The sequence below is a fragment of the Rhinichthys klamathensis genome, unplaced genomic scaffold, assembly GCF_029890125.1.
Source record: "Rhinichthys klamathensis goyatoka isolate OS25496 unplaced genomic scaffold, OSU_Roscu_1.1 h1tg000121l_1, whole genome shotgun sequence".
Lineage (NCBI taxonomy): Eukaryota > Metazoa > Chordata > Actinopteri > Cypriniformes > Leuciscidae > Rhinichthys > Rhinichthys klamathensis.
Window position 1 is genome coordinate 5,401,321 of NW_026606658.1, and position 24,354 is coordinate 5,425,674.

The following is a 24,354-nucleotide window of genomic DNA, read 5'->3' on the forward strand; positions in this document are numbered from 1 at the left end:
TGATCAAAAGTCACAGTAAAGACTTTTACATTGTTACAAACAATTTCTATTTCAAATAAATTCTGTTCTTTTGAACTTTTCATCAAATAATCTTGAAAAAATGTTAAAAGGTTTCCACAGCTCAACTGTTTCCAACATTGATAAAATGTTTCTTGAACACTAAATCACAATTAGTATTAGAATGATTTATGAAGGATCATTTGACTCTGAAGACTGCAGTAATGATGCTGAAAATATATATAATAAAATAGTATTTCACATTATTCATGTTTCTAATGTATTTTTTAATCGAATTGTCTTTTTTTCCCCTTTTTTTATTGACCTCAGACTTTTGAACAGTAATGTATATGCCTCAAGGGAGTTTTTCCATGTACTATCTGTGTGAAATGTGAACCAGACATGTTTTTGTTTGATTATCAGTCACTTAGAGATGTGTTTAAGTATTTGCAAAGCTGTTAGTTTTAGCAAGCATGTCAAAAGGGCGAAGAATTTCACTGGTTTCAGTACTTCACATTTGTGTGTGTACATTGAGTCGTCTGTACACTCTCAATTTTTGCCAGCTTTTGTTACTGTGATTCAGTTGTGGCTGAAGGACACAGGAAGTCATTACTAAAGAAGTTTCCTCTGTCCACTGTCTGTTTGCACTTTCAGTATTACTGTATGTGTATTATTTGTGTGCCAGTTTGTGTCTGCAGTGTATTTGTGCAAGCAAAACCTAATGATGCACTTCCTTTAACACACAAATAACCCTGCCGGGGTGTTACCCATTGGCCTTCTTGCACCAAATACCACTTGGATCACAAAGATTTGTTTTTTTGAGCTGTAGATTATGCTTGCGCTAATCTCACTATTACATAAAGAGATGCTTTTGAAATATTAACTCTTTCCCCGGCATTGACAGAATTTTCTATCACTTATGACACAACGCTTCTCCGCCATTGATGGAAATTTCCGCCAATCCATATTTTTACTGTTATACGTTAGAGGGAGCTATGATCTTCTAAAAGAGTACAAAATCTCCGGATAAAAACACAGACGAAGAAGAAACGGAAACAAGTGATAGAACCATGGCTTATGCACATGTAAAATAACAATCATCAAACATTAAACAGCATATAAATCAAAACTGCCTAATGTCGACCTAGGAAATGGTTTAGGACTGTGCAAGCTTAGGGGATGTTGATGGACTCGATCTACTCCATATATGTTTTGATCATCATTCTGAATACGATCCGGGCGTAGTCTTTTTTTCACTATTTTCTCAGGTTTTTAATTTAAAATGTTGTTTTTTATGAAACTTGCCCACATTCTATTGGTAAAAAAGAATGCATGAAGCTAGAATAAAAAGTTTTTTGTTCTGTTTTTTTAAAGCAGAGCATGTTCTTGTGTATATATTACATGTTCAGATATTCATACAACAAAATATTCAGGGGGCCATGAAAGTTTGTGAAAATGGTCAGAAATGCTGGCGGGGAAAGAGTTAATAGCATACACAGACCTGAACAGTAAGGGTTCAATGTCAGTTCTTAAAAGGATAGTTCACCCAAAAATTTTAATTGACTCACCCTCATGTCATTCCAACTGAGACTTTTGTTCTATGTGTGTAACACAGAAGAAGATAATTTGAAGTGTTTTAACTATTTTCAAGCTTTGGTCCATATAATGAAAGTCGATGGGTTCAAAACATTATTGTGCCCTGCTGAAATGGACAAAAAGTACAAGACATTTTTCAAAATGTTTTATCTTGTTCCACTGAAGAGTTGTTAATCTCTGGTACATAGGGAGAAGCGTGTCAATGAGAGTGACAGTTTGTGATATCTTCCAACAAGACACTCCCCTCATGTAATCCTCATAAAATCAGCTTGTCTGATCCTGTGTTTTAACACACTGTCTAGTCAGATGGTTTGAAGACCCCAGTCAAAGACCACTCTCGCTATCCTTCCTGTCACCCTCTGGATCGCTGGCCACTGAGTGCTTCTAGCTCTCACGTTTCACTCTAACTTCTCTTTCAGTGCTGTTGGGGAAATTGAAAGGTCTTATCAGTTTAGAGCCTGAAGTTAAAAACATCTCTCAAAATGCCAGCTTCTGAGTCAACCAACCTGGAAAGATTTGGAGTGTATTTAAATTAGTATAAAAGCATGTTCCCCTTGTCTTCTTGCATCCAACACAACCCACCCCCATATAAAAGCCTCTTATGGTACCTCCATAAAGAAGAGGGGGTTGGGGGCAGATGGGAAAGAACTGGATTAAGGGGAATGTGACGCACACTCTTAGCATGACATGGTTGTATGTGCATACATTTGGTGAGGATTTTAAAACGACAATCTAATCTACGTCTACAATCTAATCTTTATTCTACAGTGGGTTTGGTGTTTGTTGAGTTCCAGCCAATAATGTTAATTGCCTCTTAAAAGGGCAGTTTTTCTATCCCTCCTTTTACTCATCTTATACTCTTTTATGTCCTTTTTGGAGAGGTCAATAATATCTCTTTCTCTGTCTGTGCAGTGTGTGATGGATTGCTGTCTGCTTGTGCAATTGGAAAGAAAGGCTTGGGTGGATGTTTGTGCCAGTAAGCACTGGGTGCCCCAAAATGGCCATTTATACTGGCACAAAGAGAGCCTAAAGAACCAAAGCAAACACTCAAAGAGCCGCTTGTGTTATGGTGTGTCCCTCTTACAAGATTCAAAAACATTTATCGGATTTCTTTCCTTTGCGTTAATGTACCACTATTAAGAATCTAGCCGATAATTATTTTCATGTTGGGGTCAATAACAGATGCCGATAGTATGAAAAATGGATATTCGTTTTGAAATTTGCTTATTAAATTAGTGTTTTTAAAGATTACTTATCTTACTTAATATAAATGTAAAAATCTGGTAAATGAGCTCAAACAATTAAATCGACCAGTTGCGAATCACTAATATTTGCCACTAACAGTGTTTCTGATATATTGTGCACCCCTAGTTATAAGTGTTTGTTTGTGAGTAAGCAATAGTGAAGTATAACAAAAAAATGGTATTGAATATTCAAGTCAAAGAATCTGGAAGTCATATATCAGCCAGAAAAAACTCCCAATTCGCATACTTATGCACAATTTTTTAGTGTGTTCACACTGAAACTTCCAAAAAGAAAAGTGCATTTTAAATACCCGGATGATGCACTTAATTAAGATCAACTCAACTGTCGCAACTTTAATTACGTAGTGGAGGGAGGTGGGGCATCGGACTCCGATGTCGAATGACAAAATAACCATATAAAATTCATACTCTACATGGATGAGTACATAGTGCATAAGTACATAGTGTATAAGTGCATAGTGTATAGTGCGTCATTTGGGACGCAACTTTTATTTTTCCCAAACAATAACTCGGAACAGCGGAACTGCCTTGTGTTCAGATTCAGGTCTCTTTATTTAGGACTGTGTGCTCTAAATTTCATGCTGTGTCATTATAAGTATCAAGCCCCGGAGTAATAAATTTGAATCCCATAAACGCATGCACAAAGTGGCCGAAAACCCAATTATTGGCTTTGAAACTACAGCAGTCTATCCTGAATTAAATGTCTGCTTTTAGCTTCACCACCTGGAGTTACTTGCTGAATCTAAGGCAACTGGAGGGGAAGTGTTGTCATCACTGAACTAGACAGAGAATGAGACTCCAGAGGCCTCCAAAGGGCTGAATGACTGACAAAAGCCACATTATCAGACATCTGAGGGGGGTGAAGAGCCTCCATGTCTCTTTACCATTCCGTTTCAGCTAAAATACTCTCATCCAGTCAGTCAGCCAAAGGGCGAGAGAAAGAGAATGTCACAGATGAATTTGAGTTGACAGATGTGAAATACTAGTTTTGATATCTGTTTGAGGCTAAATATGTGGGAGGGACAAAGTGAAATAGTGCAAAAGGATGTTTGAGATACTGGAAGAGACGCATACACAGCGACGACAAATTTCTCGACTTATTAGAAACATATTGGAGATAGCAGTAGGGTTGCAAAGGGGCGGAACATTTCCGGGAAATTTCTGGAAAGTTTCCGGGAAATTTCCATGGGAAGTTAAGCTGGGGAATTTTGGAAATATTCCATATTAGAAACTTTCCATGGGAATAATGGGAATTAATGGGAATTTAGGGGAACTAACTGGGAATTCATTGTAATGTAATCGATCATTTTCAGTTCACCGGCCACTCACTTTCATGTATTTCGGGAGAAACTGATGAATTCACGCGCTGTAATAATGATGTCGCATTTAATGATGTCACATTTAGCATGTGATGTCGGCTAAACATCGTGATGTCTGTCAGCCATCACGATGGACGATGATATCGTCCATCGGCCCAACCCTAGTAAGAATACTAATGCAATGGCATGAACAGATACATAAATAGTAAGGCTAGCTAACAACTGGAATGATCTTGAAAACATATTGCAGCAGGCAGAGAAAAACAGCCACATGAGGTAGCTAGCATCTGCCTTATGTGGTAAATAAAGTTATGCTAGCTTATTTAGCATCTAACTTATCAGCATTGCTACTAGATGAATACATTTGTATGTGATATTTGCAATTTAAACATTTAATGAATATATTTCCCCATAATATCATCAAAACTTACTTCACTTTGTTTAGTCCACAGGCTTAAATGTGTGCCTTCAATAGTCTTGTGCTTTGGGCTTCTGTACATGTGATGGAGGCATGCATAGTTCCAGTAGGGGGTGTGGTCTCAATAGCCATGCAGTAAGCAGTGTTCTATGTGCATGTGATTGAGGAATGGCATGGATATTCAAGTGTATTTGAATGGCATCTGTTTGTTTTAGTCAAGATTATGCTAAAATATACTTTCCTCAACTATATTTAAGTTCCCTATGAAGAGCCAACCCTCATCTTTGAAAATTCCCACTTTATTCCCGTAAATTCCTGTTAATTGCCTTAAATTCCCATTAATTCCCATGGAAAGTTTCCATCTTTGAAAATTCCCAGAATTTTGCAACCCTAGATAGCAGAAATTTTATTTTGTGATATTTGATTTGATTTACATCTGAATCTCCTGCACTTTACAGGCATGGGACACTGACTTTTTATTTTATTCTATTTCTATCAAAGAATCCTGAAGAAAAAGTATCATGGTTTTGACCAAAATATTAAGCTGCAAAACAGTTTTTAACGTTGATAATAATAAATGTTTCTTGAGCACCAAAATCAACATATTGGAATCATTTCTGAAGTGTCACGTGACTGAATACTGTGGTAATTCAGCTTTACCATCACAGGACTAAATCACATTTTAAAATATATTCAAATAGAAGCCATATATTTCTGTATACTTCTGTTCAAGCAAACATGGTTATTAACTAATTAAATTACCAAATATCTGCCAATTTATCAACCTGGCCGGTATATTGATTGATAACTAGATGGAAAGGTAAAAAATCTTGCATTTTGCTGCTTATTTTTTGCTGCAAGCCGTACTCCAAGACAGGAAGAGACCGTCTTACTGACACTCAACAACAATTTACTATTTACATGAACAATCAGTACCAAATGATGTCTGAGGAGTCTCATTTTCTTCTCTTCCTGTGATTCAAAACCCTGAGTCAGGAACAAACATTTCAAGATGAATAAGAACATGTCTTGATTTGTTGTGGTGGTTTGACATCTTAACAGGTCATTCTCCTCCCGGGCAAAAAGGGTAAATCAGATTTTAAATCCATAATCCAGATGACAATGTTCTTGTCATCTCCCTTGTTTACGTAACTCTGGGTACCGGAGGAACTATTTTTGTTCTTATATTGCTATCGACTGTAACGTAAAAAGACTAAGAATGGTGACAAACGAGCTTGATCTTTAGGATTTGGACTAATGTATGCAGACTGGACATAACACTGAAGAGCAGAGTGTAATGTATGTGCCAGTTAAGAGTTTATGGAAGCGCTGGGACATGGTGATGTTAGTTGATCATCAGTCTGTAGGAGTAACGTAAGCTGCATGATGGCTAATGCAGAAGTTTTTAGTGGGTGCCTATTTCTCTTCTGCTTTTCCTCTCATTCTTTCTCTTCAATTTTCAAGGTCTAGAGAGATTTTGGATACTCTGCAAAAGATCTCCATGACCTGTCTGACCTAAAATCATTCCGAAAACACTGCGGAATCCAGCTTCACATCAGCCACTGCAAAGCAACCAACCACCGTCATCAGTACATTAGTATAGACTATTTCATAGACATAATAAAACAAAGCAGACTTAACAGTGTTGATTGTGATTATCTTGGTAACTTGCTTCTTGGTGCCTCAAACAAAACTTGAGGCTGAGAGTATGACGTAATTGCAAAGGATCATGGTTAGATTTTCCCTTCTTGCTTGAATATTCATTTATAATTTGTACAAATGTGTTTATAATGGGGTTTGTCTTGTATCTGCTAAACGAATACATGTAAATATTGAAACAAAGGCCATGTTGTATATGTTATTTAGGCCTTTAGATCAACTTTGTTTACTTGAGCAGCTGTCTCTCACCTGTACCCCAGACAACACTTCTGTTTGACTTCATTTCCTGTCTTTTGTCTGGCTTTTTGTTCCTCACAGTGGTTTTATTTCCTCTATGTCTGTGCCTGTCTCAGTGCTGTTGTTGTTGTTAACTAGATTGAGCTCTAAAATGATCACATGACTTTTGATTGACCTAAAGAATGTCAATGATGTCTCTGAAGCGCTCTTATCAATGAAGCACTGAAGGATAGTTGAATTGACATTTTAAAATCATGGAAATCCAGCCTACAAAATTCCCTGAGGCTAAAGTGGTAAGTGTCTGATTGGAGGTTTCTGTGACGGGTTTAATGCTGGATTAGCTCTGCACAGCAAAATCTATATATTTGCACGTAGGGATGGTTCTATGTGGGTCACCTTTATGGAAGGAGAAAGTGCATAAAATATAGAAGCAGAGAGGAAGAGAGCTCTTGAAAAGTTGAGTGTTAAATTGGTGGACAAGTGTTGAGTTCTTATAATCACTATGACAGACTTGGTAATACTCACACCTCTGCAGAAGTGATAACACATGTACACATTCTTTTTTACAGTATTCTTGTGCAGATTGCCGGTCACGCTTTAACCTTGCCCTTTTTCTTATCGCGTTGTTTAAAGCAGGAGAGGTTTGATAAAAGCATTAGTGTCTTAATTTTTAATTAACCTGATTCACCCTCTCATTCATATCTGTAATCTCCATAGTGACGATTTCTGCATGAGCATGTGAGAGATATTTATTTAAATAGTGCATCTAAAAATGAAAATTCTGTCCTCATTTACTCACCCTCATGTCAATCAAAAAAGTTTGACTTTTTGTTCTATGAAACACAACAGATTATATTTTTTCAAACGAAAAGGAAGGTTCTCTGCGCTTCTGCAATTCACAACAATCCGGTACAACCATTGCAGGACAAACCAAGGCAGAAAGGGAAGACATCGCCAGATGAGTCATTCTTAATAATACATTTATTTATTATTAAGGACTCATCAGAGTCCTTAGAGAAAATGGGCAATGAAGCCATTAATAAGGATCATCAACAGGTGTGATTATGCGTAAAGGGGGCTTTAGCCACCCAAAGACCCACCCATCTAATCCAAGGTGCCATATTCACAAATCAGTCATTAAAGGGCAAGTGCCCACACACAGGTTACAAGCATAAAATGTTCACAATACACTGGGAATCGAAGTATATTCATCTTACATAATGTATTTTAATATGCTTAAATGTTTAGAGAAAGCATGATAAGCTCAATTCTTCATTTAGACTGTTCAAGAGTGTTAAGTGTATGAATCCAAAACGCTTCCCTGCATAGAAGTTTATTGATAATATCACCACCTCTTGGTGGGGATGTAATTTTTTCTCAATTCCCCAAAACTTTAATGATGCAGGGGAGATTATATTTTTTGCTTTGTCCATAAAATTAAAAAATCTAATTGGAAATTGACATAAAAATTTTGATAGTATTATCTATAGTATTATTATTATAAATACTGCGAACCGAGTTGATGTCGTCTTGATGAGGAATGATTAATTGATTTTTTATGTATACAGTTACAGGGTTACAGGGACAATGCGCATTAATAAACATTTATGTAAATGTGCCAGTTTAGCCAACTTGGCTAATTTTCTTGGCTAATCTATTTGACATAGATGTGTTATTAAAGCTGCGGAAATGGCTGCCGAGTCAACAGAGTTGCCTAAAGGGGACATTGGTTGTACTTTAGAGAATTGTAAACACCAGTCTCTCTCAGGCTCAGCCACACACCGTAATCACTATATGCATTATTCAGTAAGTGGGGTTGTGAGTGGGTGTGATGTATTGGGCACGAGAGTCGACGTGACCGTGTGCAAATTATCAGCCGAAGACTTATGCCATAGAGCTTGTCTAGGCACACAGGGCACTCACAAAATTGTTCTTTGTTCAAAGCCCTGCATGGCAACTGCCCAGCCAATGAAATGTCAAAACTGCTGACTCAAGGCAGGTCAAGCTTTGACTGTTTTTAAACAGGTTTCCCCAAACACTTCCCTCGTCCGCCATTGGTTGAAAAAAAAAAAAAATCCCCGCCCCAAACTCACGCTATTGGTTCAGCCACTGTTGCTATGTCAGACTGGCTAGGGAGCTCAAACAAACAGCAATGTTTTGATAACACTGTTGTGTTTTCACTTTTCAGAGTGCATCAACCTACACATGGTTTACTTGTAGATATTATAATAAAATAGGACAAAAGTGTTTATTTATCAAGCCTTTACACTGACAGTGATGTGTAGACCACAAAAAAAGTCATTAATTGTCATCCAACAAAGTTAAATTCGATGAGAAATATAAAATTGGCAACTACCAGTGGGAGTTTGGTCAGTGAAGTTCATGGGATTTGCCACCTGACACTGCAGTCTAGTTGAAATGTTCAAAAGCAACCAACAGCACAGTAACTTGGTGACCTCTAGTGATTTAATCACTGTCAGTGTGAATGGAGCTTCAAACTTACACCCTGACAGACTCATGAACAGGAACTATGGCGATTGAAATCCCACCGTTTCTCTGTGGAGCGTGTGAACTGCATCTCCATTGATCTCTAGTGCTGTGACCTCTGACCTCTGTTGGCAGACCTGCAGCGTACAAGGCCACCCTGTCATGATTTCTCTTAGTGGTTGCTTTGCTCTCTCTCTTTTACTCTACAATAGTTAAGACCGGTGTCCTAATGAGTGAGCCTATTTAAAGAGAACGCTACTGCTTCTATATTTAACCTACTAAGATGCTCTCTTTAAGCACCTAGTGCCTGCCTCTTTGTGGCTTTGAGTTAGAAAGCCGTGACTGACTCTTGTCTCTGATTCCTTATTTCTCTCTTCCGCCCTCTCTGTATCGCTTGCTGTCCCTCTTGCTTTAAGAAGGACCTCACTTTCTCAGCGGGGGCCGGTTTTGGCCCCAGATCCACAGGAGACATGTTCTCCTACCTTCGATCTCCACACTACCTGGTGAGTGTCCGAGCACTGAATGGGGAAAATGAGAATGCTGTGATATACAGGAAGACGTTTAATGTAGGTTGGGTTCTCATTTAAGGGTGTGGCTTCTTATGCATGATAAATGTTATCCATGGATAATTGTCATCCATATGTAAATTTGTGACATATTTTGAAATTGAAATAAAAATGTTAATCAAATAATAATTATACAAATTTAATATGGTGGATATATTGTTATTATTATTAATAATAATAATAATATACACTACCATTTAAAAGTTGAATGCTTTTGTTCAGCAAGGATGCATTATATTGATCAAAAGTGAAAACAATGATTCATAATCTTACAAAACATTTCTATAAAAAAAAATGCTATTCTATTCTTCAAATAATCCTGAAAAAATGTATCAGTTTTCACAAAAATATTAAGCCATACCACTGCTTTCAACATTGATAATAACTTAAGAAATATTTCTTGAGCAGCAAATCAGCATATCAGAATGATTTCTAAAGGATCATGTGACACTGAAGACTGCAGTAATGATGCTGAAAATTCAGCTTTGCCATCACAGGAATAAATTACATTTTAAAATATATTAAATCAAAAAGCTATTTTGAATTATATTAATATTTCACATTATTACTGTTTTTACTGTATTTTTGTGATGTATGTATATGTATGGTGTGATTATTATTTTAATTAGCTGCAGTGTTACACAAGGAATTCACTGTCATGCTGTCTAACGGCTGGAATACTCTATAGTTTTGTGGTGAAATCCCACACAAAAACTTGACCTACAAGAAATGGACAGTGTGTAGGAGAGAAGGATGATGTCAGTTGTTTTTTTGAACGGAGAGCAGCACTGAGGCGAGACGCAAGTACAGGTTGCGTCATTGCAGCTATTGACGTCTTTTTGCTGATTAACCCATGTCATTCAGGCAAGTGTCTTCAACACTTAAGCTTTGTTCCGTCAGTACGGTGGCTTTGTGGTCATCGTGATAAAGACACGTTGTTCTGTGTCTATTTCTGCAGCTAAAGGTCTTGTCCAGGGCAGGCATGGGTGTCCTGCACCACTAACATATGTCCTCATATGTTGAGCGTTGGGAATGTCTTTCTCCTATAATTTTGCATAAATGGAATTCCTTTCCCACAATCCCTCAAACATGCTCTTCAGTTCTGGCATAGAGAAAAGTTTTTGGTTGTTTCCAATGCAGAGCCTCATATTTCCAGACTATTTCAGAAGTCTTTCGGAAATCATATTCTTTGCTCATCCATGCCTCAGTGCTGAGAAAGTGACACTTTTGAAAATCCTTTTGGCTGTGTCTGTCACTCCCGAATCGCCTCTCTCTGTCTATTCATCTTTCTGTTCCTCTTTGTTGAGTCATTGTGAGTTGTTCTGAGGGCAGCTCTGCCTGAATGGCTATTGTGCTCTCTGTACCAAGAGCCGTCATCTCCTTTAGTCCATGTGGCAGACGTTCGACGAGAGTCTAAGACGTTTCGTGAACCCTGCTGTGCTTGTGTGTACAGGGGTGATGGACCAACACCGGGAACAACACTTGAGTAAATCAGCCATAGTGATCTAGCACAGCAAGTGCACCGCAATGACTCTGCACCTTTGTTAACAAGCCATGTGCTTAATTTGAGTCTAGGACACACAGTTGGGATTTATTTTATTGGATACATCATTACAGTGATTGCATCATTGCATCTAGGTGCATGTTTGGCCGATTCTGATTTGATTCACCTTGACAAGATTATCTGTTTCAGTATCAGTTCAGATAAACCCACTCTGTCTGAATTATCAGTCTGTGATTAAGTGAGTAAGAGAGAACGAGGAAAGTATCTATCTAGAAGGCATTTCCAAATGCTAAGATACGATCAAAAGACATTATGTGGTGTTGCTTAATATTTCCTGTCATGCATGATGCACTGAAATATTGTCCATTGTTCTCTCTAAATAAGCAAAACTTTATTTATAAAGCACCTTTTAAAGTGCTTCACTGAAGATTAAAAGGAAAGTAGTAAGACACCAAGTGGTAACACACGTACTTCAAAAATAAAAACTTTATCAGAACATTTATCCTATATATTTGTAAAATGGTATCTTTGACAGTAATGCTCTCTGTGAGACAGAATTAAAATATTAAATGCATATCTATTTGCTTGTTTTTCACAGTTTGAGACAACAGTGAATATAAAGACGGCTATGTTTTAGGTACAAGCAAGTTCACAACAAGACTAATGTTAATGTCTGTTTAGGCCCACATGAACATTTGCATGCCATTAATGCAACTTTTATTTTTAATTTTTTTACAGAGAGGTATTTATCGCATTGCGAAGAAAACCAATAAGATTCAAACTTTTGGTCACATGCTTAGTTGTTACATAAAACTACGAATTAGTGTCACTTAGAAATTAATAATCTTGTATTTGGTGGTGTTTGATAATGGCTGTTTGAAACATGTTTTATTTGCTTTCTTCTCTATAACGAAGCAAGTTGGAAAGAAAGTTGGGCAGCACTTTGTGTACTATAGTAGCCGGGGTAACCGCTGTATTTTTGCTTTTCAATAAGTGCCGCCTGTTGTCAGAGATTGAATTTGCATGTTCATTCAGCCCACCCGCTGTTTTTTACACATTGGTCTCAAGTGTTTCATTATCATATTGCTGAGGTAGTTTGGTGCAACACCGTGAAGACATTTAAAAATGGAGGATCCTGCAATCAGTTCTGGCAGCCAATGAGCCAAAGGATTTAAGTGATTCCTCAGTCCAGGACGAGTCAGCACAGCAGTCTTGTTGCTGCATTCTGAACTCTTTGTAAGTGTTTGATAAAGGTCTTTGGTAAGTTAGCCAAAATGCAATTGCAGTCTTGATGTAACAAATAAATGGGTTTTGGTGAGTTCCTCACTGCCCATAGGGAAGTGAGAGAATAAACACAGCAGAGAATCTCAGGTCACCAGCAAGTCTGGTTAAAAAAAACTATACGATTATGATTATAAACCATTGCTTTAGCACCTTTTAAAATGCGTTTTAGATCAATTAGATTGGATGTTGTGTTTTGATAAAGATCTTTTGTTTGGATAAGCACTGACTTCAAATCAAGTCAAGTGTAATCTAGTAGTAAAGCCACACTGGGTAAACAGTGTTTTGGTATATCAGAGTATAGATCTCTATACTTGTGTTCTAGTGTAGTTGTTGTTGGGATGTTATAAGTGTGTTTGTCCTGATTTTCTTAGATAATTAGTCGATTGAAACTAATTAAATTATGTTATAGCCTAACTAAAATTATTTAAAGGCTCTATCTCTGGTACATTAAATCTGTATTTTGGAGAAAAATAAAATCTTTCTTGCTGCTGTGAACCTACCTGTCCGTGTGTGTGCATGGTAAATGTGTTTTTTAGTTTGTACAGACCATCGTTAACCCCATAGTGTGTGTCGGGGAATCATCTGTCTCTGATGCTCGGGACAGTGGACGGAACTGTCTCTTGCCAGATCGGACCAGTGCTGCATCGTCACAAAAGTTTATCATTTGCACGTATTTTTAAGCCTTGCAAATTTAATATTTAAGCTTAAGATGCAAAAGAGAATTCAATTCAGTAATCGTGCACTTTTTGAGATGTTTGTGTGAGCAACACGCATTCAATGCGCACACCCAGAAAGTGGCTTTCATGTCTTGCTCTTGAACGGACATAATCGTGCAAAATTATGGCAAAGTGCCCATATTCCTCGTAAACCTCGTCCAAAATCACATTCTTTGAGTTAGTATTTTTTTGAATAAGTAATTATTTCACAACCAAAAAACTAAAATCGGCTATTAGTAAGTAGTATGTATCAATGTGTGTATGAATGTAACCTGGACGTACATTCGCCATGTTGTCGTTATCATGTGACCTAACAGCCGTTTCGTCACTTCACTGCCATTCACAAGTCCTCTCCTGTGGCCTCATGGGATAGTAAAGTGTTCATCGTATGCACACTTCAGAATCTCGCCGGATAGGTCTGGGTACGGGTACTTTTTTATTTTTTATTACTTTATTTAATTTCTGTACCTGAAAACTACTGTTAGACCAACCTAAAAAGCATTGTTTATTTCATTTGTATGTTTGTTCTATTGTATTTATATACTTTTGCTCGTAATTTGATTTATTAGTTTTTATTTTATTACTTACTGTTAACAATATTTGAAATTTAATATTATATTTATACAGTTAGGCTAGTAGCCCTGGACTCTGGAGTTTTTGACTAGCATGGTTGTAATCCTCCATACACCATATATTGTGACAAATTCCCATTTCTTTGCTACTTTTTGGAACAAATTAGCTTGTTAATAGAAAATCTATTCTATTTGAAAACAATAGTCTTTTTAGTTACTTTCCAATGCTGGAGGTCAATGCACCCTAATAGATGAATCAAAAGAAGGAAGAGTTTATCCCCAAAGGTCAACCCAAGATTTTACTGGTCAGGATTAGTAGTTTCCCCCCAGCTACAGTCTGCTTTGCTGTAGATACTGGAACTTGTAGGAAATGCATTATGTCGACAAAAATACAAACAGTGGAAAAGTTATACTTGTGTTGCAGAGCGTGTCAGTTCAATTAAGTTTTTCAGTAGTGCAGTTTTTTAAGCCATTGCATTCGTCAGCACATAGAGGCAACACAAAGAGAGAAAGACAGAGAGAGGGATAAGGGGGATGGGAGCGAGAGAGAGATAAAGGAAGAATCATCAATCCAGCCCTTCTGTCCAGGAGCATCCTCACCACAACTCACTTCATGGTTTAAGCTAATTTAGGTGACAACCATCCCCATATTTTGAACTCCCCTTGTTCAACTCCCCCTCATCTTATATCTATAATGATTAGTGTGAAATTTCCAGTTTTGTGTAGCATCAAGCTATACACAGAATTGTAGTTTTATGTTCGATAATGGAAAATAGAGTATGTCTTTCCAAAAACTTTAATGTATGGAAAACTATGGAAAACATGGATTGGTAACAATTGAAGACCATCAGCATGTGAGTTGTGTGCGTGTGTACAGACTGTAGGTTGAAGATATGGGACATTTACTCACAAGCAGTGGTTTGAGCACAGAGAACAGAGTGTTGCTCCCTAGGAGTCCTCTCTAACATTTCTGAATAATTAATAGGGGTTTTTGGGGAGATGAAGGGAACCAATGAGAACACAGGGATTTGCATGGACGCGGGACGCACCGTCTGCCGTAGTGTATTTGGGACTACCATCAAAGCACACCGCCTGCAGGTTTCCCCATACACACACGCACACACTTCTACGCAATCACAGAAAAACATATATTAACGGCCACATTCACTGTTTATGATGGATGCAGAAAGAAAGAAAGGGGTCCAAAACAACATTGTATCCTACTGACTTTTATTTTATGGACCAAAAAAAAACCATGTCTAGCTCTATATACATAATATATCTACATACATACATGTACATATGGATGGATGGATTGATGGATATATGTGCTTCTTATAGGCTGTGCATAACTAAAGCAAAGCAAACACTGTAATAATTTTTGCCAGGTTTTCCTCTTTAATTTCAATCTGTTTTTTTTTTCTTGTTGCATTTGTACCCTTTCGACATCTTTTGCAGTGCTTCAGAGAAAAAAAGTGTACAGCTGTTCTTCATGCTGCTCTGACTGAGATTTCATATTCTCATTGAGTCTTACAGAAGCCGTCAGCATTAGCGATGAGCACAGGGTGGTCTGTTGGTGTGTGTTATCACGCAGCATTGTGCCGAAGACCTAAAGGTTAATTGGTTGTCTCTCTGTCAGAGTTTGAGCATCGCTGAACTCACAGAGGTGTGAAACAGCTAAAATTCCCCATAAAGTTTGCTGTCGACGAAATCAGCCTTCCTGGAGCCTCACTTATTGATTGGAGTGTGTGTGTAGTTGTGTCCTTCGTGACACACTTGCAGTTGATACTGTGGTCTCATACAGTTGATATAGACCTCATGTTCAGTTGAGCACACACACATCCATGTGGCTCCAGGGGCTCTGGGGGAGGTGACTGGGTGGCTCTGCATATGTCACAGATGTGCTAATGTGTGGCTGAGTGGATGCATCCTGACTGCAGGCAGTCAGATGGAAATGTAGGTTATACTGGTCATTCATACTTAGTCCAGGAGAAAGAGAGTGAGATAGGCCTTTCTTTGTGTAAGGGGGAGTTCTTGATGGAGGAAAAAAGACGGTGCCCTCTAAAAACAAAGGGAGCGATAAGATAAATGGAAGATTGTTATTGTTATTATTATTATTATTAATAATCATTCTTTGCTGCAAGTATGAAGATCAAGTATTAATTTAACTGAGCTGAAACAACCCGATATTTTGAGAAAATGTTTTGGTAATTTGAATTGGCAGTTTGTAACGGTTTTACTTTTTGGCAAATTTGTATAAATTCGTATGAATTTGTTTAAAACATTTTTTTTTTAAAAGCAAGCATGAAGATCTACCCCTAACCCCACACCTAAATAACCACCAGCAAGGTACAAATGTATGAAAAGGTACAAATGGTACAAATTTGACACCAATTCGCCAAAATGTAAAATAGTTGACATTAGTGCTCCTCCAGTGGCCAAAGTCTATATGAGTGAGTTATATTTTGTAATTAGCAATTGTTATGAACGTGATAGGTCGACGTTAGTCCACTGAAGAGGTAATCAGCCAATCACAGTCACTGCCTTCTCTCATGTGGCCATTAGCCTGTATTTTGGGTAGAAAACGTTCCTGTCCTACACACAAGCACATCCATAAAGAAACAAGTTTTCACAAATGGTCTTTTCACTTCTCTTTCTTACCTTACACATTCATTCTGTTATGCAACCATCTTAGAGTATGTCCCAGCTTAGCACACAAAGGTCTTTAAGTAAATGCGTGCATGGAATGGATAACCTTAATGGAACCTCTCTGAAATGATTAGTCAGTAATGGGATTTTGCAGTCAAATGTTGTTCTATAATGATCTCTGAACTTTATAAATCGACATTGTCTCAGAGGATACTGCACAGACACCATTAATCAAAGTACTTTACAAGACCAAGACCCTATAGAAATGCATATTGTGGACCTTACTTTTGTCCGGTTTCTTTTTTCATTACACACACACTGGTGAGGTGCTTAGGAAGGAAAGGAATGCAGGTTACCATGTTTGCACATAATCCTTCTTTGGCACTCAGTTTAATGGTCTAATGTGGACCCCTAGTGGCCAATCACAAAAAAGAGAACAGCAGAGGATCTGATAAAGTGTAAAAACATTATGACCAGTCATCATAGGTGAAGCGAATATCATAGGTCATATCCTAACATTGCTACATATTATGGTCTGGGTAGATTAGATGGTAAGTAAACCATCAGTTTCTTGTAATCAATGTGTTGGATGCAGGAGAAATGAGAAGGAATAAAGATCTGAGCAAATTTGACATTGAATAAATTATAGCGAGGCGACTGGGTCGGAGTATCTCTAAAACGGCAAGACTTGTGGGTTGCGTAAGCATGATAAGAGTGGTTGGCACTTGGAGGATGATGGACAGATCCATGAATTGATGATGATTAATCAAAAGTTGAAAGAATATTTTCTTTGCTTCAAGAAAATGTAAAAAAAGCTTGCAGAATTTAGATTACAGTGACTGGTGCCGTTGCATCTATTGTACCTTTGTGCTGTCTGAATGAGAAGGCGTATGTGGAGTAGAAGCCAACAGATTCCTGTGTGTGTGTGTGTCTGACTGGTAACTAACCACAAAGGACTTCATTAGCATCCATATCTGAACATCTAATCTGAAAACATCTCTGGACTTTTCATAACATGAAACCAATTGGCATTCATGTGTGCTAGTACTTCAGTTTGAACTCGTATACATGATTACAGACACACTTCAGTACCTGCAACCTGACTGCATTTATTAAAAGAGTCCTTACTTAAATATCCTTTTGCTTATAGGGGTTTTAATTCATGTACACTCACAGCTGTTACCACGTATGCATTTCGTCTTGGGTGTGCTCTACAGATTTCAATGTGGAGGCATGTGTTTGAATATGGATTTTAATACGTTCATCTTTGTTTCTGTTTGTGCACGCAACATTGTACATACACTGAGTGAAATGAACTTTGCTGTTTGAGCTATTTTTGGGTCAACTTTTTTATGAAATGATCCAGTAGAGGCTAGTCTATATTTGCAGGTACAGTGTGTACGTGGTTGAGACCGAGCAAGAGACAGAGACAGATATGCAAACAAGGGTTGAGGTTTTGAATGCAGATATTTAGGTGTCGAGTTTTAGTATTAGAGTGAAGAGAAAAAGACCTACAGCTCAAGAGACAAGCAGGAGTCAGAAGGTGACATTTACCAATGTATTTTTTAATGTTTGAATTCATTTCAAGTGGTTATTATATTATATTATAGTATATTATATTATACAGTTAAATTCATCCTTTAAATGATGATTTATATAGTGTAAAAATCTTAATTTTTGTTCATTTAATATTGTAATGCAGTTTATTTATTTCTTCACCCTGCGTGTGTTTAAAAGTAGATTCAAATAATCTTGTTTGCTGCAGCTGCCGCCTTTAAAAATTGGCGAAGATTGTTTTCTTGGCTTTTTTGTTATTATTCTAACATTAAAAGTTTGAACTATTCTTTTTTTATGTCATTTTTATTTAAAGAGTTATGTAAGTCAGCTGGTCACGGACACAAATAAACCACAGCCACTTATCAAATAAATAAATATATGGACATAAAATATCAATTTGAGTTGATATTATTTGTATTATGTACGCTTGAAAGAGAACTAGCATGGTGTAGTTTAGTGGCTATTATACAAATAAATGAATATTTGACTGCCAGTCAAAAAGCATTTAGATGAATGTAATGTTGGGATTCTCTTTTGGAATGTTTTGCCCAACGCCACGCAGTCACACAGGACACTGGAAAATGTTAGAGCAGCTTTGAGTCTATTATCACGATAAACCTTATTATTTCAGTATGACAGGAAGTCCCATATGTTTCCATGCATGGCAGGATGGATTAGCCAACAGGCCTCTTTCCCTCTCTTCCAAATTCCCTGACTATTTGAGGTCTTTGCCAACTGGCCTTTCCATAAAAACAGGAATCGTGTCAGGTTTTTTCAAAGGTTAGCAATCGGTCATTGCTTTGTTGGATTGGTCCTCAGACATATGCCATGTCACCCAAATTCCCCAATTGTAGCGTATGCATTCACAGATACTGTATTTACCCTCTAACTTGCCAATCACAATTGCAGTATTAGGTTTTCAAGTCAAGTAGTCACTGGTGACTTTGTTGCTGTTCTGGGAGCAGTAGTTTGTGTTACTCAAGTGAGAGACTGGCTTCTATTTCTGTTCTTCCTGTATATGTGAGTTTTCAGTTGCTCAATTTCCCTGTGGTTTGTATTGTGTGGTTATTATGTTGAAGCTCACAATGGGTTGCACCAAAATAACAGCGCCTTCAGCAGCGAGGAGTCGAAGACGTCGTCTCTTTTATAGTAATGAGGAAGAGACACTTTCTAAAATAACTCTTTCAAACAACCGAAAGAGTGGCTGACTTCTTAATTGACTGACTTCTACTTTTATGTGTACCAAGGTGACATTTCTACTGAACTATTGGACCGTTTTACTGTCATTATATTTACAATTGATTCGTTTCTGAAACTTTTTTTTCCAAAGCAACTTATTTATTATTTATTTATTTAACAAAATATATTAATTATGTGTTTGCCAGGACTGATTGATAAATTTAAGTCATTTCAAAAATGAAGTACAGATCATTCTGTGATGTCTGGATGTTTTGAAACTGCTTTTTTAACTGGTTTCTCCTGTTGTTCTTTGTCTCTATGATTTTTAACTTCATTGAATTCTCCCCATGCTTTATTTGCATTTAAAACATGACTTGTTTTAAACGAACAGTGTGGAAATCGAGCCAGTTGTCAGCCATGAAAGCAAAGCATCAATAAAATAATTGGCAGATGTTTCTCTGAGCCCCCTGTGACTCTTGGATCTCTCTCAGAATTTCTTCACTGGCTGGCAGAATCAGTCACAGTTTTACTAGCTGCTTTTATTTCTCTTGGCCTTCTTGCTTTGTCAGATGTGTGCCATTTGAGACATTTACATTCAAGCTGCTAAACAAAATGTTGATGTTCATGCAGAACTGGAGAAACATTTTTTTTTTTTTTTTGAAAAAGGACAATTTTCCTCTGACTTGCTGCTCTTTCTCTGTTTTTGTCCACAGGGTATATCTCCCACCGGACAGGGTCGACCCGAGTCCCCCGTGTACACAAACCTCCAGGAGTTGAAGATCTCTCAGTCATCTCTCCCACCTGTTCCCGCTTCCTCCCCTCTACACATCCTGGGCGACTGGGAAACGCACAAAGATTCGAGTGGAAGAAGCTTCTACTACAACCGCACGACTCAAGAGAGGACCTGGAAACCACCCCGCTCACGAGACAACGGGGTCAGTCGCGGGGACACGTCCAACACTGGAGACATGGAGGTAACAAACAACTGGAAAAATGTATAAATATGTCTTGATATCTTGATGTCTTTTTGCTAATGTGAGTGTGACTGTGTGCCCACATGCTTGTGCATGTGAAAGTTTGAACTAGGCCAAAGTTGAAGTAGGTCTTCAGTCTATATTTAAGTTTTTGAAAAATGCTGTTCATATATTTAAGCTTCAACAGGCAGTTGACCCAGCTTCAGACAGAACAGAGTGGAGCAACTCATTCTCAGCTGATATTACTATTACAATGGATTATTATTTAAAATGACAGAAATAATGTTAGTCAAGTTGTTCTGGATACTGTAAGAGCTAACATGCATGTTTACGAGAGTATATATAGTTTGACCCGTTTCCCGAGCTCATTTAGGACAGCCTGAGTTTCAATCCAAGTTTCACTCTTTTCATTGCCATCTAGTGGTGAAAACTTAAATTTGGGTGTAATACAAGTGGGGCATGGTATATTTTGTTTCTCAGTTAAAATATTATTGGTTACAGATGCACTATATCGGTTTTAAAATGTATTATTATTTTCGAAATAATTATAACTATTATCGTTATTATTGTGTTTGTATTTATTACATATAATAGTAAAATAGTAAAACAATATTATTTTTTAAATGTATTTATTACTGTTAATAATAATAATAATAATGTTATTTATTACTATTTAAACATTATACTATTTTATAATAATAATAATTTTTTTTTAAAGTAACATTTACATTTACATTTATTGAAGAAAGTTGCATTTGAAGAATACATGTTATTCGTTTATTTCATGGAAATAAAAAGCGTTGCCAGTGTTGTTAGCACCATGCTATAGGGTCGAAGTTACTTAAATGAATGCTTTTATCTTTTTTTATGAATCACTTTGTCTTTTTGACATTTTTGTTTTCTCATTCTCTTGTTCCACTGTCTTCTCTAGCATTTGTCCTCTGAGGAGAACTGTCCCAGTACACACTCCAGTCAGTCAGACAGTCAGTACGGGTCACCCCCTAGAGGCTGGTCTGAGGAACTGGATGAACATGGCCACACACTCTATGTGTCTGAATACAACAATGAAAAGGTGCTGGAAAGAGCTGCTTACACACCAATTAACACACCTTTTTTGTTATGAATGATACATAGTGTAACAGATATTTTTCTTTGTTTGGTAGTGGATTAAGCATGTGGATGAACAAGGACGGCCGTATTACTATAGTGCCGATGGATCCCGTTCAGAATGGGAGTTACCAAAAGTAAGTAAAACTTTTTCACAGCTACACCCAGACAGTCTTTCTCCTGTCTTTAAATAATGTGGTGTTCATTGCCTGCTTTAGCTCTAGTGTTAACCAGGAAAGTTGGAGGTTTACCAGGAAAATCTAAAAGTAACCCTGATTCCCTAATCGAGTTAGTCGAGATCAGTGTCTCTAGTGCCTCAGAGGCACTGTTTATCGGAGCACACTCTCTTCTTTTATTACACATACTCATTCCATATAACATATACACACACATGCTGTGCTCTGGGGGGCTGTGTATGGCGTTATTATCCTGTCCAATGTCGAGAGCGCATTATTGTAGCGCGAAAGTACATTAATATTATGCGCGAGCGTGAATCTCTCTGCTCGCGCGCGGAATATGATGTGCCGAGCGTGAATCCCTCTGCTCGCGCGCGGAATATGATATGCACAGCGCGAATCTCTCTGCTCGCGCGCGGGAACTGGGCGCGCGCTCTCAGATACACTTCTCTTGTAAGAATTCTCTCTCTGGGCTGAGTGAGCTCGCTGCCTCGCTCAGAGAATATGCCTGCACTTAAAACGTGTTCAGTGCAATCGCGAATTGCTCCTCTTCCCCAGCTAACAATTTTAGGTTATAAGAACGTTTTCATAACGTTCCCATTAAGTTATAAAAACGTTATTTCTGAATGTTCTAGGGAATTTCAAAAAGTCCAGTTTTTTAGACGTTGTATTAACGTTATTTCTTGGTTATAAGACCGTTCAATTCTCCCGTTATGTAAACGTTGTATTAATGTTTTTTCCTGGTTATAATAACGTTAGAACGTTCAATTCTCCCTTTATATAAACGTTGTATTAACGTTCTTGCTTGGTTATAAGAAGTTATTCAAACGTTCAATTCTCCCATTATATAAACGTTCTCTTAATGTTTTTCTAAGATAATGAAAAACGTTTCATTCATAACAAGGTAGCCTATATAATAGGCCTATATGAAGAACCTAAAACAAGAACTTTCAGATTTTAAAATTAAGACAAAAATAAATAAAAAAGACCCATGAATCATGTCTATAATATGTGTAATGTAGTCCACTGAAGTCGAGTTGAATTGAACCCAAGTAGGCCTATAGTTTATTCCAATAAACCGATTTGGGTTGAAGTGACCATATGAAATTAACATAAACATAAACTTGGAAATTGTTGTAAAAATGAGCTATATAAATTAAATTAACTTTAACTTGTGGTTGTTTTTGGTCATAATCCTTGTCCTTGTGTTCCCATTGTCTCTTGTCTAGCTTTGTTCCCTGTACCATTGTTGGTGATTCTATGTTTAGTCCAAGTTTATGTTCATGTTAATTTCATATGGTCACTTCAACCCAAATCGGTTTACTGGAATAAACTATAGGCCTACTTGGGTTCAATTCAACTCGACTTCAGTGGAGTAGGCTACATTACACATATTATAGACATGATTCATGGGTCTTTTTTTATTTTTATTTTAGGTTCTTCATATAGGCTAGGCCTATTATATAGGCTACCTTGTTATGTAAAAAACATTAAGAAAGGTTTTAATAATTATTAAAACATTTCTTAATGTTTTTTTTATTGAATGAAACGTTTTTCATTATCTTAGAAAAACATTAAGAGAACGTTTATATAATGGGAGAATTGAACGTTTGAATAACTTCTTATAACCAAGCAAGAACGTTAATACAACGTTTATATAAAGGGAGAATTGAACGTTCTAACGTTATTATAACCAGGAAAAAACATTAATACAACGTTTACATAACGGGAGAATTGAACGGTCTTATAACCAAGAAATAACGTTAATACAACGTCTAAAAAACTGGACTTTTTGAAATTCCCTAGAACATTCAGAAATAACGTTTTTATAACTTAATGGGAACGTTATGAAAACGTTCTTATAACCTAAAATTGTTAGCTGGGGAAGAGGAGCAATTCGCGATTGCACTGAACACGTTTTAAGTGCAGGCATATTCTCTGAGCGAGGCAGCGAGCTCACTCAGCCCAGAGAGAGAATTCTTACAAGAGAAGTGTATCTGAGAGCGCGCGCCCAGTTCCCGCGCGCGAGCAGAGAGATTCGCGCTGTGCATATCATATTCCGCGCGCGAGCAGAGGGATTCACGCTCGGCACATCATATTCCGCGCGCGAGCAGAGAGATTCACGCTCGCGCATAATATTAATGTACTTTCGCGCTACAATAATGCGCTCTCGACATTGGACAGGATAATAACGCCATAGCTGTGCGGGTTGGGCGGGCTTATGTTCGGAGGAGGGGATCTGAGCGCACATGGTGCTGTGGACGGTGAGGGGAGAGGTACGACAGCGGCTGTTTTCTATTCTTTTCTGTGTTTTTTATCACTGTCTATACTTATTTCATATATAAATTAACCAACCTTTTTTGTTCGTTTCTGCAAACCATTGTAGAATTAAATAGATGCAGAAAATCCTACTATATTTATGAAATTTGCATAGTGTTTTGAGGCTATTAATGTGGATAAAATGTGGAAATCCTCTACATTTTGAACTGCAACTCCGTCCCCCCCCCCCCCATCCCCCCCCCCCTAAAATTCACTTCCTGCCCCCCCCCCCCCCCCCCCCCTCCATTTCCAGTCATCTCTGGCTTTAATCTATGGTTTTAACACATTTTCTCTCTCTTCTCCTTCCTGTCTGTTCCCAGTATAATCTCTCTCCCCCAATCTCTGAAGAAGCTCCTAAGAGTCACAGTTTGGAAAGGAAGCCGCAGGAGCCCATTGTGCTGACCAAGTGGAGACACAGCACATATGTGCTGGACATCACTGATAAGGTACACGTGTATGTTGTTGGACACAAACAAGAGTTCTTCACAATACAGTTCTCTTTTGTGTAATATATACATAAATGCATACACTCTCAGTCAAAAGTTTGGGGTATTTTTTTTTATTATTGTAGTCTGCATTTATTTGCTCAAAAATACAGTAAAATATTGTTAAATATGATTAAAATGTAAAATAACTGTTTTCTGTTTGAAAATATTTTAAAATATTCATCTGCGATGGCAAAACTGAATTTTCAGCATCATTACTCCAGTCTTTAGGGTCACATGATCCTGCAGAAATCATTCTAATACTGATTTAGTGCTTAAAGGGGTCAT

The 24,354-nt window shown here is 37.5% G+C and overlaps 1 protein-coding gene across 15 annotated transcripts in view; it reads left to right on the forward strand.

The window, feature by feature from the left end:
- Positions 1 to 24,354, forward strand: part of arhgap12b (Rho GTPase activating protein 12b) — a 58,773-nt gene that overhangs the window by 20,884 nt on the left and 13,535 nt on the right. For 9 of the 15 annotated variants that reach the window (XM_056255656.1, XM_056255657.1, XM_056255659.1 and 6 more), the window contains exons 3-7: positions 9,395 to 9,481; positions 19,719 to 19,979; positions 20,911 to 21,051; positions 21,143 to 21,223; positions 23,902 to 24,027. In XM_056255656.1, the coding sequence (XP_056111631.1) occupies positions 9,395 to 9,481; positions 19,719 to 19,979; positions 20,911 to 21,051; positions 21,143 to 21,223; positions 23,902 to 24,027 (696 nt within the window). The remainder of the gene's footprint in view (positions 1 to 9,394; positions 9,482 to 19,718; positions 19,980 to 20,910; positions 21,052 to 21,142; positions 21,224 to 23,901; positions 24,028 to 24,354) is intronic. The other 6 variants (XM_056255660.1, XM_056255664.1, XM_056255667.1 and 3 more) reach the window with 1 other exon arrangement.